General features: G+C 34.4%; 1 protein-coding gene across 3 annotated transcripts; it reads left to right on the top strand.

Annotated features, from left to right (window-relative positions):
- The first annotated feature begins 132 nt into the window (after positions 1-132).
- LOC117124360 (DNA polymerase nu-like) lies at positions 133-13,842 on the top strand. Of its 3 annotated transcripts, none has more exons than XM_033270579.1 (24): positions 133-184; positions 1,039-1,189; positions 1,359-2,544; positions 3,049-3,163; positions 3,298-3,471; positions 3,909-4,054; positions 4,467-4,576; positions 5,297-5,424; positions 6,057-6,189; positions 6,623-6,687; positions 7,079-7,162; positions 7,566-7,670; positions 8,350-8,406; positions 8,496-8,549; positions 8,656-8,721; positions 8,888-8,942; positions 9,448-9,525; positions 9,739-9,853; positions 10,193-10,275; positions 10,896-10,967; positions 11,216-11,386; positions 11,893-12,039; positions 12,273-12,334; positions 12,712-13,842. In XM_033270579.1, exons 2-24 carry the CDS (start codon positions 1,045-1,047, stop codon positions 12,790-12,792), a joined length of 3,432 nt encoding a protein of 1,143 aa, XP_033126470.1. In that variant the 5' UTR covers positions 133-184; positions 1,039-1,044; the 3' UTR covers positions 12,793-13,842. The 3 variants fall into 3 exon arrangements, with proteins under 3 accessions (XP_033126470.1, XP_033126469.1, XP_033126471.1); XM_033270578.1 differs by having other exon boundaries at positions 1,356-2,544; XM_033270580.1 differs by lacking the exons at positions 133-184; positions 1,039-1,189 and having other exon boundaries at positions 1,887-2,015.
- The last annotated feature ends 45 nt before the right edge of the window (positions 13,843-13,887 follow it).

Below are 13,887 nucleotides of genomic sequence, written 5' to 3'. Positions count from 1 at the left end.
AATAGTGTAAAGTTTTAGTATTTATTAAATTAGTTAGGTTTGTGTCATGAACATTCTCTACGATCCGATTATGAAAAAAATACTCCGATAAAAATAAAAGTTTAGCTGAACTATTTAAATGGAACATGCTGTAACAATTTGCATACCGAATCATAACTTTTCGTGAATCAGAAGTTTGCAAAAGGTGGTAGGCCTAATTAATAATGAAAATATTGTTTTATTATAAGTTTTGCAGTATAAAGTTTTGTGCTTTAATGTCCACGTTCCATAGACCCTAGGCCTACATATATCTTTAACAAACAAGGTTCTTTTCCCTTTTGCTTAGGGACTGATGATAAAGACAGGGCCCCTCTCTCCTAGCTAGCTAGGATAGCTAGGCCTAGGCAGCATATCAAACTAGGGATAGGCCTGAGAGGCTCTGCTACCCACCCCATGATTCCTGCTGTAGACTAGGCCTAGGTCTATAGCTGAACAGATAGGCCTGGGCCTTACCTAGTCCTAGGCCTTGCCTACAGTATGTAGGCTAGATATCGTGAGGGCGGTTGGGATATCGTGAGGGCGGTTGGGGCACCGGGCCCCCACTTTTTGGCAGAAAATATATCTAGGCCTATGCAGACTTTGTATGATCGGAAAGAAATGCCAGAAAAGAAAGAGTGGGCCCCCCTCCCCCACACTTTGAAAAACGTTCGCCGGCCCTGTATATGGGTTGTGTGACTGACATGAAATACATTAAAACTTGCCTATGTCGATTTTGCCTGACTTGAATAATTTCTTAAGATTAAGTCGATCTTATTTTACATGCCAAATTATTTTGATTTCACTTAACAATCTGTAAGTCAAATTTTATCAAAGTTGTACGATTTTTCAATGCCATTTTGGATTCGAATTAGGCAAGCTCAACTGTACTACAGTACTACTACTATTAGGGCCTACTATAATGTAGTCCTTTAGGAGCCTGTTTTTAATAATCCTCATACAGTACTTCCACATTTCTTAAAAATAATGTTTTTTATAAAATAATATCCAATTGATTCACAGCTGATTATGTCCCCTGTATGGACACCAGAACAGAAACCACCTGACCGAACTGCACTATCTTGTCCTTCACATGATGCTCTCATTGTTTTAAGAGCCCTTAGGGAAGCATATAAAAAGAAAAGAGAAGATACATACCAGATCAAGACAGAAGGCAAAATGTTACTTTGATCTTAAATGTACCAATATATTTATCGAAACATGAACTTACATTTATACATTATACATACAGCAACTATTACATTGATCCATTAATAAATCATTTATTCTGAAATTATATTACATCACAGCTATATGCATTTCTATATTTTTTTTTATAGCAGGAAATAGTAAATCAAGTGGAAAATATTATGAAACCCTTTATAAGAAGCAATTTGGAACTTATAATGCGGCTATCTCTTCGGTGTCCTGTGATGCTGTACATGACAGGAACATGGATGATCTTGGTATAAGAATAAAGGAAGAACCAATCAATGACTGTGATCCTTCTCAAGGTTTTGTGAAAAATGTATGTCGGGATGGTGGCGAGGTTTACAGTCAAAATGCATCAAGACAAAATAGATTGGATTTTGCTGCTGGCACAATTGCAGGAGGGAAGGCCTCTCTGACAATGAATCCAGCCATGTCATCCTTAGGAATGCATTCTTATGTGCCAACCTCAGGAATGAATTCTTTTGTGCCAACATCAGGAATGCATTTGTATGTACCAACCACAGGAATGCATTCTTTTGTGCCAACCTTGGGAAGTGATTCATGTGTGCCAACAAATTTAGACCTACAAACCTCAGGAATGAATGCTTATGTGCCAACAAGTGGAGAACCTGTAACCTCACAAATATGTTCTAGTGTGCCAGCATGTCCACCACTCTCAATTTCTGATGACTCGGACATTGAACCGTGTAGTGTATCTAGCGACTCTAATAGATTCAACAGAACTACTGTGTCTACAACATCAAATAGAAATAGTTTAGTATGCCAAGGTGAGATACAAGAACCTCAGTCTAGTTGTATTAATAGTAGTGAACAGTACTTTTCTGCATCAACAAATCTACAACATAATTTTTCAGAAAACCACTCAAGTTTAAATTTAGCACCAGGAGTAAAACACCAGGCTAATATTAAAGTGTTAGGACATGGAAACCATGAGAGAAACCCACTTGGTGGTAGTACACAGACATTGGCAGGGCTAGAGGAACCCAAGGCTAGGTCAAAGAAAGTATTTTCAGGTGGATCACAAAGGCCAGCTTATAAGACTGGATTACATATGTCATCATTGTCAAAGCATTTAATGAGAAATAAGAATCCAGTGGAAAAAGAAAAAATACCCAGAACAAGTAGAGACTGTTCATCTATTGTAGTCACATCGATTAGGCCCAAAGAAATAGCTTTAATAAAAAGAACCAAAAGGCCTAGAAGTATTTATGATAGTTTATCTAGGTCTACTGAAAAAGGTGAAGTTCAGGTATTTGATAGAAAAGCTTGTTCAGTTCAAGATAAAGAGTATGTAAGGTAAGATGCTTGTTCTTGTTAAGGCTCTGCCCATTACTCTCTCATTATATTTAAAACATGTCTGTGTGACTAAATATTAAATTATATCTTTACTACTACTAGTACTATTATTATTATTATTATTATTACCACTATTATTGTTATTAACGTTTTTGTATTATTATTATGGATATTGTTATTTATACTACAGTACTATAGTTATAATAATGAATACTTTAAGTTTATCTAGGTCTTTTTGTGACCTTTTTTTGTATTTTTTATAATTATGATAATAATTGGACTTATACTTCTGTGTTTAATGAATTGAATTTCTCATGTTTTTTATCTTTAACAATTTACTGTTTTGTGTCTATTTGAGGTTTTGATATTGTGTTTTAAGGTTTTTGTATTGTGAACAAATTTTGTGATGCAAACCATTTCAGCTTCGGCTGCTGTTTGTAATTGTTTTATATTTTACCTGAATAAATAAATAAAAGAACTTACCAAAATGTGTTTTGACTGTAGGTGCCATGATATTGAGGGAGTCACAAACAACAAGCAAAAAACAAGACACACTCAGAAAGGCTTTCAGGTTCCAGTGAAGAAATTCAAGGCAGTTGATCAGCTGACACTCCATCAGGTAAAGTTGATGAAGATTAGCAAGAATAATGATGATGGTTGATTATAATGAGTATAATAGAAGACAGGAACATAAACAAGTTTTACTTTTTTGGTACACATTATTAATTATTCATTTTGTGTGTCTCTTCAAAGTCATATGCCAGGAAACTACCTTCAGTATATCCTCCTAAAGATCTGATTGATGTCTTAAAGGCAGATGATTCAAGGAGGCAGCAAGTGGCCTGCCAAATCAATAAAGCAAAGACAGTGGCTTTAACATTAGTCTATTCTGACTGTTCTACACAGCTAAGCGGAGCAGCAACAAAGGTATAGTGCTTAATGTTTTTCCATAATTATGACGTCATCTGATTTGATTTGTCAAAATATGTTGTTATCGCATAACTGATAAATCGTTATCGAATCGTTCTAGTGTAGTAAACTTCTCTTATTTCTTTTATTTTCTATATGAACTATTGCTTTTTAGCTTTTTTATCGTTCTCGTTATCGTTGAAGTATAAACAGGCCTTTACAGTAGCAAAACATGCAAAGATAGTTAATACCAGATTTGAACTAATGACTTTGAATTGGAAAACAAGCACCTTCACTACCAGATGCATCCCACTGTAATTTAATTTTATGTTTCAAATTTTCTACAATCAGTTCCATTCTTTTAAAAATCAGATAAATTAAAACTGTAGAATTTAGAGGGAAATATGCAAATGTTCTGACTGAAATTGTTTGCTGTTATATATTTAATTCAAAAGACCAAGTCTTCAAAATTACACGCAGATGATAAAAGACCTGTTGCTGTCATCCTGGTTGCCATGGCAGTGGAGGAAGAAAGTAAACAGCATGTGTTTGTGCATGTACCTCTTTACAGCCATGTTAGCATTGTGGACGAATGGATAAGGTATGATATTGTAAAAATTTTATTAAACCATGTAAGATACATGAATACACATACTATATCTCATGAAGTGTGATAATAAGCAATCGTCTGTCAGAGTCTGTGCAAGAGAGGATGTCCCACTCAATAAAAATCTGTATTTCTCCTCCTGTTAGGAAACCAGTATCAGTTTTTTCATAATTTTAAGCTGACTATTATAGTACTTTTTTGTATTTTTAAATTAATAGAACAATATTAAATTATTATGTAAATGTTTGAATTTGGTCATCATGTTTCATACTGTATTTCTGTAGAAATAACAACTCAAATTTTGCAATAGTTGTCGACAGTAAAGTGCATATTGCTGGCTCTCTTCTATTATACAATAAACAAAGACAGAACACATCAAGATAGATAGAGAAATTTTATTTTTTAGAAAACTCTTTCAAGATTTGATGTCAAATAGGTCAATAAGTAAAGTGTGCTTTGGTGCTCAGAAACTGATGCATGTTCTGCTTGAACTCTACACATTTAACTCAAGAGAAGGTACTCTGTTTTTTTATTGTTTGAATGTACATTCCAATGTTTAAAATCACATACAATTAAACTTGCCTATGTTGACTTAGCCTAACTCGAATAATTTCTAAGTCAATTTTATTTCACATGCCAAATTGTTGAGTTTTCCACTGATTAACAGTGTGTAAGTCTAATTTGATCTAAGCCAAATAATTTTGTCATTTTGGATTTGACTTTTGGCAAGTTCAACTGTACAAAGCGAAGAGTTTTATTTGCTCAACCTAATGTTTACTCCAGTACTTTATTACTTGAGAAAAATAGGATAATTAATATTAGTATTTACAAATGAATACTTCTTGCAGTGGATTACTCACTGTCAGTTGACATTTGATTGATTGATTAGTTAAATGATTGATGTATTGATATGCTGATTAAATGATTGACTGATCAATTGATTGTTTATTGTTTGATCAGTTACTAAATTATTAACTGACTGATCAATTGTTTGATTGATTGATTGATTGTCTGTCTGACTGAGTGGTTATTGGACTGATCAATTGCTTGACTGACATTGATTGATTTATTTTCTAAATTACTCAACTGATTTATCAATGGTTGATTGACTGTCCATCTGATTGACTGTCCATCTGATTGATTGATTGATTGATTGGTTGATTGACAAGTAGATTGACACTATAACTAGCAATTTAAAATGGAAAAAAACTTGATAATAAAATGTTTATTATTTAGTTTGCAGTAAATGGCAAGTGGATGATCCTAAGTTAGCAGCTTGGCTACTAGATGCTGACCATTGCCCACACACCTTCACTGAACTTAGTGAGACCATCTGCATACAGCAGGCACCAAGTGATTCCAAGGTAACATCTTCAAATGCTTTCCATCTGTCATAGGCCTGTGCAACCTGAAGGCATCTACTATAGTAAACTGTTCTTGTATATCTCTGGGCAAACTGATAAGTGCATGCTCTTATACGGTTCAGTAGCTCCAAGGTATAACTATACATTGAAATTAGGACATAGAGAGCAGATATGAACTGGTGATAGCCACTGTGTGTGCACTGAACCGTGGCGATCTCTAGTTCCCCAGTACAATTCCCATCTCTGCCTCTACTTGTGGTCAGCTGGAGGGCTGAAATACAAGTTAAAATAGCACACCGTCTTTCGGATGAAACGTTTAAGTCATTGGTCCCGTGTATATTTATGGTTCATGTGCACATTAAAGTACTCAGTACACTCTTCGGAAAAGAGTGTACTCAGTACACTCTTCGGAAAAGAGTAGGGGGTTTGTCTCTCGGTGTACTACCAATCACCACCAGAAGGACCCCACTGGAAATATACCCAATCCAATCCAATGGTCCATGCAACCACCTAACAAACCATTTTAGAAATAAAATTTCTGACATTGTAAACAGTTATGTGACAGTGCATCAGATTTTTTAAAATTAGTTATATTTTATATATATTTATAAATGTGCATGTAATTTGTTTAGGGAAGGTATAAGGTGTGTGATGATCTTTTGCACATGCTGGAAGTGATGATACAATTGAGGAGAAAACTTGAAGAATCCTGTCTACTACAACTCTACAAGCAGGTAGAGGTCAAGCTTATACCAATATTAGCAGGTGAGTAACCGACAGTACCAACTGTAGGTTTGGCAGTGCATGAATGTATAAATATTTATACTTCCATATGTAAGTAAATATTCAATATCACATATCTAACACTGGTTACCTTGTATCATGGAGTTATAATTATGCTTGTACAATGTGCTGTGATATTAAACATTGTACCAGCTGAGATAACACCAGATAGGAGCAGTGGCATTGGTAATGATGTTATATTGGAAGTAATAGTAGGGGGAGTGGGGTGTAGTGGCAGCAGCAGTGGTAGTATGGTAGTAGTGGTAGCACCATTGGTAGTAGTGGTGGTGGAAATGCTGTAGTAACAGCAGCAGCTGTTGTTTGGCAATTGGAGGTATATATGGCAGATGTGATTACATTTAGCAATAATTTTTTTCTAATAATTTTTTAATTTACACTTTCTTAATGTTTACAGTGATGGAAACACTTGGTATTTCCATTGATACAAAGTTACTGTTACAGTATGGAAAGACTCTCCAGGTTAGTGTGTACTTTAAGTTGTCTGTATTGTGTATTTGCAAATTTTCTTTTATTCATCGTATGAATGAGCTTTCATTATGTCCATTCTCCTATATCTGGTCATTAAAAAACTAGAATTAAATATATGTACTTTTATAAATGATTTTATTAAAGGTTTACCTTTTAATCAGTAGAACTAGGTAACATTGCCCAACTACTTGACAGTATTTTGCTATTTCTCCTGGTTGGTAATGATTTTTCCCTTGCATTTGTTTTGTATAGGCCTGTGCCTTTGCATTTTCTCATATTTTTTATGTCTCTTGAAACAAAATAAATGAAAGGAAAGTCTTTTCTAGGTTGTATACATCATTGTTTTTCTAATTAATATGTATATAAATTTATATTTTTGTAGGAAAAAATTAATGAGGTGGAAAAAGAAGCGATGGACATGGTTGGTTATTCTTTCAACATCAACAGCAATCCTCAATTAAGACAGGTAAGTAATACTAACTGTATTAATGGAGCATACCAATTTCAGTGGAAGCGTTTACCCCAGTGGTTGAGGCTCAGGGCTCGAGCCCTTGCTGTGCAGGTGGCTTCTGTCCTTGGCAAGACACTTTGTCTGCATTTCTCTCTCTCTACTCAGGAGTATAAATGGGTACCGGCATATGCTGGGATGGTATACATACTCACTGTGAAAAAGAGTGACTGTCCCCTCAAAGCCAAGCACAGTCTAACCCCAACACTCAAGAAAGAGAGATGAGACTTCCGAACTTGTACGTGTTCGACTACTTTTATCTTTACCTTACTAATACCATATGTCAATCATATAACTTCCAAGATTAGCACATTACTATTTCAAAGATTGATTGGTTCACAAGGTTAGATAATTCTTTCAGGTACTGTTTGATGAGCTGAAATTAGATGAGAAGTACAAGCAGTCTAAGGGGAAGGCACTGGCTAGAACTGCAGTCCTGCAGTCTAAATCTACATCTGAGTCTGTTGTAAGTAGATATTGTTCTCAAATTACTTCTCTTACATTCCACATGAGTTCATAATATCTGCATTAATTACTGTATTTCACACCTCATATCTTTTGGCCACACTCACCTTTCTCTCTGTTTATTAGTGCAATCTGATTTCCTTGAGGTTACAACTTATTTTGGTGGTCGATTATCATTCTTTCTTTGACTATACATCTTCTTAGTTCTGACAAAGAGCTCTAGAAATACTTGGCTTTATTATTGTATCGGCAGCCGTTAGGGTCAATATACTCTACTGCCTTTATTATACTGCCCTCATCGGAGCTTTCGAGATTACGAGAACTTGTTTTTTATTAGACCACAACTCTTAACTTTTTGGCCACAAATCTCAACCATTAATTATACGACACCTCTTACCTTCTTGTGTCTGATACTTTCCCCTGGTTATTTTTCCATCTGGGTATTTTCCTAGTATTCATACTTTTTCATTTATGACATGGGAGGGATATCAGAGGAAAACTGTTCATAAGGGGAAAAGCAATCAGAATAGATACTTAAAGAGTAATAGATACTTAAAGAGACAATTCTGGTGTGGTTTGTATGGGGAGAGGGTGGTGTTTAAATAGTCTGTTCCAAATATATGTACAGAGACAAGATAAATATTACTGTTTTTAATAATCCTGCTTGTTATCTCTTTTAGCTGTTGAAGCTGAAGCCATTCCATGGTCTCCCAAGCCTAATCTTGGAATACAGACAGGTACTGTACATAAAGTCCCGTTTCGTTTTTACTATCTGAAATGTTCCATTTCCATGTGTACACATTAAACTATTGATTTTTATTTTCAGCTAGTAAAAGTGAAGTCAACCTTCATTGATGGTATACTGGAAAAAATTGAGAATGTAAGTGTATGCATATCATTTACATAGCCAAGTTTGCCAACATAATTATGAGTTAAATACCAAAAAATATACCAGTTATTATATTGCTAAAAATTGATTTTTTTAGGGTATGCTCCATACATGCTGGGACCAAACTGCAGCATCTAGTGGGCGACTTACATCTACTAATCCAGTAAGTAAATGATATTCTATACCATTTATTTTAGATGTTGAAATTATTTTTAGGTATAATTTATAAATATTTATATATGTTTAACCAATATAATGTTTTTATTAATATGTAATTGAGTCATAGAAACAACTATTTAAAAAAATGAAAATAATTTTTATTTGCACAGAATATTCAAAATATCCCAAAGAAAGTTTTAATGAATGCAATGAAAGATGAAAGTGGTAAGTTTTCATAGAAAGATAATTATTGTAAGTTTATATTTACATATATTTATATTGCATATTATTATAATTTATTTTATCTTTTCATAGTACTGTCTTTATAGGTGAAAAAAAATATTAAATTGGATACTTTGTTCTTTAGTTGACCTTGACACTATCTTTTATTTGTTCCCTGGCATTTTCTGTCAATTGTTCCCTTGCCTTAGTTCAGTCTTATGTTTGGTGTTTGATTTCCAAGCAGAATACTGCAAATCCATTTACTGATTTGTTATTCTTATATACCATTCAAATGTATTTCAGTTTTGAAATAATTTACAGTGTCAGGGATAATTTTTTTTTTATGAGCCAGCATGTTTTCTTTCTAGGCCTAATAAAAATGAAAATACCAGAGCTACTTAATTTGATTGCCTTTAATGGAGCTTACTATTAGATTACAGCTGTGTAAATAAGTATGAAATAAACTTTTAAATTATGTTTATCAATTACTTATCATGATACCTTGCAGCAATAGAGGGCAGTGTCGTCACCATCAAGCCAAGAGAAGGATTCAAAGCCGCAGTGGGTAAAATGCTCATAGCTGCAGGTAATAATGGTTTATAATTTTAGAATTATAAAAATACATTAATTAATAACAATGGTAAACTATGGAAGAGTATTTGCTAAAAAGGCAAGCACTCACTAGTTTTCTCTGTAGAGCACTAATTTATCTGTTGTTATTGTATGATATAATTTCATGGTTTGCATTGTATCATAATAATATTACCGGTAATCTTACCACCATTGTTTGTCTCTGCAGATTTTCAGTCCATAGAGCTCCGTCTACTTGCTCATTTATCCCAGGATGCATCACTCCTTGCTGTCTTCAATAACCCAGGCGTAGCTGATATATTTGTTGAGTTGACAACACATTGGTAAATAAACACACCTCTACTTTGCTTGTTAGGCTTACTGTATTTATTCTGTCAGGATTTTTATCTCAACAAGTTACAACAAATCATGATCCCAATGGTGGTATGATTTTTTCTCTATTTTACATATCTTTCCCATTTAATTTTTTTTTTATTGTATAGCATTATTGTATTGTTGGGTGTGACAGCAATTGGTCCCTTGTAGCCCATAGTTAGACCATAGAGAAAATTCTATTTTCTCTATGGTTAGACTATACCAAGGACCCCAAGCTTCACTGGATGGATCACTCCATTAAATTGTGATTAATAATCACTATTTTCGTCAATTTTACATATTTCTAGGCTAGGTATTCAAAAGGAGAATGTGACACCTATGGACCGGGATCGTACAAAAAGGATTGTGTATTCTGTCTTCTATGGAGCAGGTAAAATTGTAGTCCCTCATTGACACTGAATAAAATATTTCCGGGAGACCTCTGCGTCTTACTGGTGACTTGAGACCCTGTTTTATTTATTTATTTGTTTATTTGTTTGTTTATTGTGGTATAAAATGTACAACAAGCAGCCAGATGGCTGAAAACGTTGAACTCACACACCTCAAAAAGGTGAAAGAAGAACATGAGATTAAAAATATAAACAGCAAATATATATATATATATATATATATATATATATANNNNAGAATAAACAGCTCAACATGTAAATAAATAAGGACATCTCAAAACTCAACAGTCGAAGGATGAATTCCAGCCTATGCAGCTAGTTCGTTGTTAATCAATTGCACTAATGTAGGAATTGGTGACTTTCTAAAACATTCTGTTTTAGACCTAATAATTTTCAGTTTGTTTATAGAACTGTTTCTTAGAACTCTAGATGTCTTACGAACAGGAGGAAGCATTTTTCGATATTTGTCTGACATCATTGATTTTTTCAGTGATTTAATTCAGTGATCTGTAGTGTTCAACTTATTTAATATGTTTAGTTTTAATAGTGTAATTGGAGCTACATCACAAAGTTTAAATCTGTGGTCTTACCTGATTTACAGGTACAGAGAGACTTTCAGAAACATTGTCGGTTACCACAACCCAAGCTAAAGAATTACGTTCCAGCTTCCTAGGTGAGTGATAACACTATTTATGTGATATAAAATAATGCTTTTACCACCTACTAACAATGGATTTTAAAACTGTGCCCCTCCCCTGACATGTACATTCTGTTAATATAAATCATTCCATTGTACCATCATTTTTAACATCTTCCTTATTTGTTGCCAAAATTTCTTTTAATCCTTCATACAAAGCATTTATTTTGTTTCTTGAGATTATAAATTCTGAATTATTAAAAAATACTTCAATCATTTTGCAGCCAAGTTTCCGCAGGTAAAACAGTTCACAGCCGATTGTATCAGAAAATGCTGTAAGCAAGGCTTTGTGGAGACCATCTTCCATCGACGTCGATTGCTGCCAAACATCAAATCGGCCAACTTCCATGACAGATCGTTTGCTGAGAGGCAAGCTGTTAACTTTGTAGTTCAAGGTTTGTATATATTTACATAAGTCATGTATGACTTTAATTGTGATGATTTTCCCATCAAGACTAGCTTTTGTTAAACTGAACAGATAATCAAAACAAAGGTCAGAAATTCTATGATAATTTGTACAAATTGTCTAACCATTCAGTCATCTATCGTATTCTAAACCTATGTCTACACTTATCAAATTTTACGTGACAAATAAATGTGATATATCCCTATTTCGGTGTAATATGTCATAATCATACACATTTGTTCAGGATGTTTACACTTTTAATCATCATAGAAGGATAAATATTGACTGGCCACAATAATCTGTAATGCTGATAAAGCAACTTAAATGATTGCTTCCCTAAAAGTAGAAAAGTATGGTTGCTTTCTAGACTACTATAGAGATTATACTAATTGTAGGCTTTGAAGCACCATACATTGCAAGATAAGAAGTATTACCACAATACCTTAAAATGCAACATTTTTGTTTATGATTATAAATTACTTTTATTATAAACAGGGTCAGCTGCAGATATATGCAAGAGTGCTATGATTGATGTTGTCAGTGAACTAGCCTCCCGACCAGACTTGAAGACTCAACTCCTTGTGCAGATACATGATGAATTACTGCTTGAGAGTCCAGATGAAGAAGTGAACACTGTTACAGGTACTTCAAAAAGGCTGGTGGATTAATCATAAACAAAAGTATAATCAACATCAATAAGTAATGATTTCATGTCATCAGTGAATTGTTTTAATAATTCTACTGAAGTTTAGATATCTTTGTTATTGAAATGATTTTTTTCAAATCTTCTCTTGTCCAGATTTATACAGGCTTACAGTTGATATTATGAACACCTCATTCTTTCAATTCTCAATTTTTTTTTTTGTTTTTTGCAGAGCTTTTGGAGTCAGTGATGGAATGTACAACTCATTTGTGCAGCTCCTTTACAACCCTCACGGTAAGAACATAAATACTGAATTGGATGAATCTACTTATGCCAAGTTTATCTTTTGTAGAAATTACCTTAGAAAATAATGGAATCATCCATTCCAGGGCAGGATTTCTTGGCTGTGCATGTAATTCTGCACTGGCTGATATTGTTTCAAACCATTCAACATGGTAGCCATTTATACTCTCGGGGAACTTAGAGAGACAAAAGTAAAAAGTGCCTTTCCAGACATAGCACAAAGTCAACTTGAGCATCAAACTTAAACTTAAAAACCTTTAAATGAAAGTCTAACATGGCCTTACTGCTGCACACATAATGCTAAAATAAAGGTTACTAATTAAGTATATTTTAATGGCTGTCATTAATTTGCCTTTTGTGATTGACAGGTCCCAATTCCAGTGTCCATTACTGTTGGAAAAACATGGGGTGACATGGTACCGTGGAGAAAATACACTACCACCAAGTAGACCATTCATGGTATGGATAAGATATGGTACACCAGCACCGACTAGATGACACCACTCATTTGTTACACATGTTACACCTGTACAAGGGAGTTGCTATACCGAGTATATGACACAACTCATTGTTACATATGGTATACCAGTACTGAGATAACACCACTCATTGTTACATTTGGTACACCAGCACTAAGTAGATGACACCACTCATTGTTGTTATATGGTATGCCAACACCCATTGTTACATATGGTACACCAGCACCACAAGGATGACAATACAGTACATATTGTTACACATGGTGCACCAGCACTGAGTGAATGGCACCACTGATTATTGTTACATAGTACACAAGCACCGAGGGGATGACACCACTCACTCATCTATTCATATGGTACACCAGCACCGAGGACACAACTCATATAGGTAGTTACACCTCCATGGTTACACATGGTACACCAGCATCAAGTGTATGACACCACTCGCTGTTACATATGGTACTGCAGTACAAACACCACTCATTGTTACATATGGTAAACCAGCACCGAGTTGGTGACACCACTCACTGTTACCTATGGTACACCAGCACCAAGTGATGACACCACTCGTCACATATGGTACAGCAGTACCGACACCACTCATTGTTACATAGGGTAAACCAGCGGCGAGTTGGTGACATCACTCGCTGTTACATATGCTACACCACCACCAAGTGGATGGCACTCATAAGATCAGAGTACAGTATATTGGTGTATGCTGCTCAGTTCATTTAAATCTTTCAAAATAAATTTGTTTGAGGCAATTTGTATTAGTTGATCATCTCATCATCATTATCACTATCACCGTCTTCATTAGCCTGCATGAGTATTTAAATAACTAACTTGTTTAGGATATGTACCATCATCAATATCAATGCATTATTGGTACGATTATTGTCTCTTTTTACTGTATATATTCAGGGTTGCAAATAATCAGCTTTGGCTGGTCGAACCACCCTCACAAGATAATACAAGTAATTAAATATTTGCAATGTTCAAATAATTTTAAAACGTTACAAATTAATATATATATATATATATATATATATATATATATATTAATGC

The sequence above is a fragment of the Anneissia japonica genome, unplaced genomic scaffold (assembly GCF_011630105.1).
Source record: "Anneissia japonica isolate Jap-2015-1 unplaced genomic scaffold, ASM1163010v1 scaffold750_len1593409_cov174, whole genome shotgun sequence".
In the NCBI taxonomy this organism is placed as follows: domain Eukaryota; kingdom Metazoa; phylum Echinodermata; class Crinoidea; order Comatulida; family Comatulidae; genus Anneissia; species Anneissia japonica.
The sequence above is the reverse complement of the archived record's forward strand: the minus strand, read 5'-3'. Positions and strand labels throughout refer to the sequence as shown.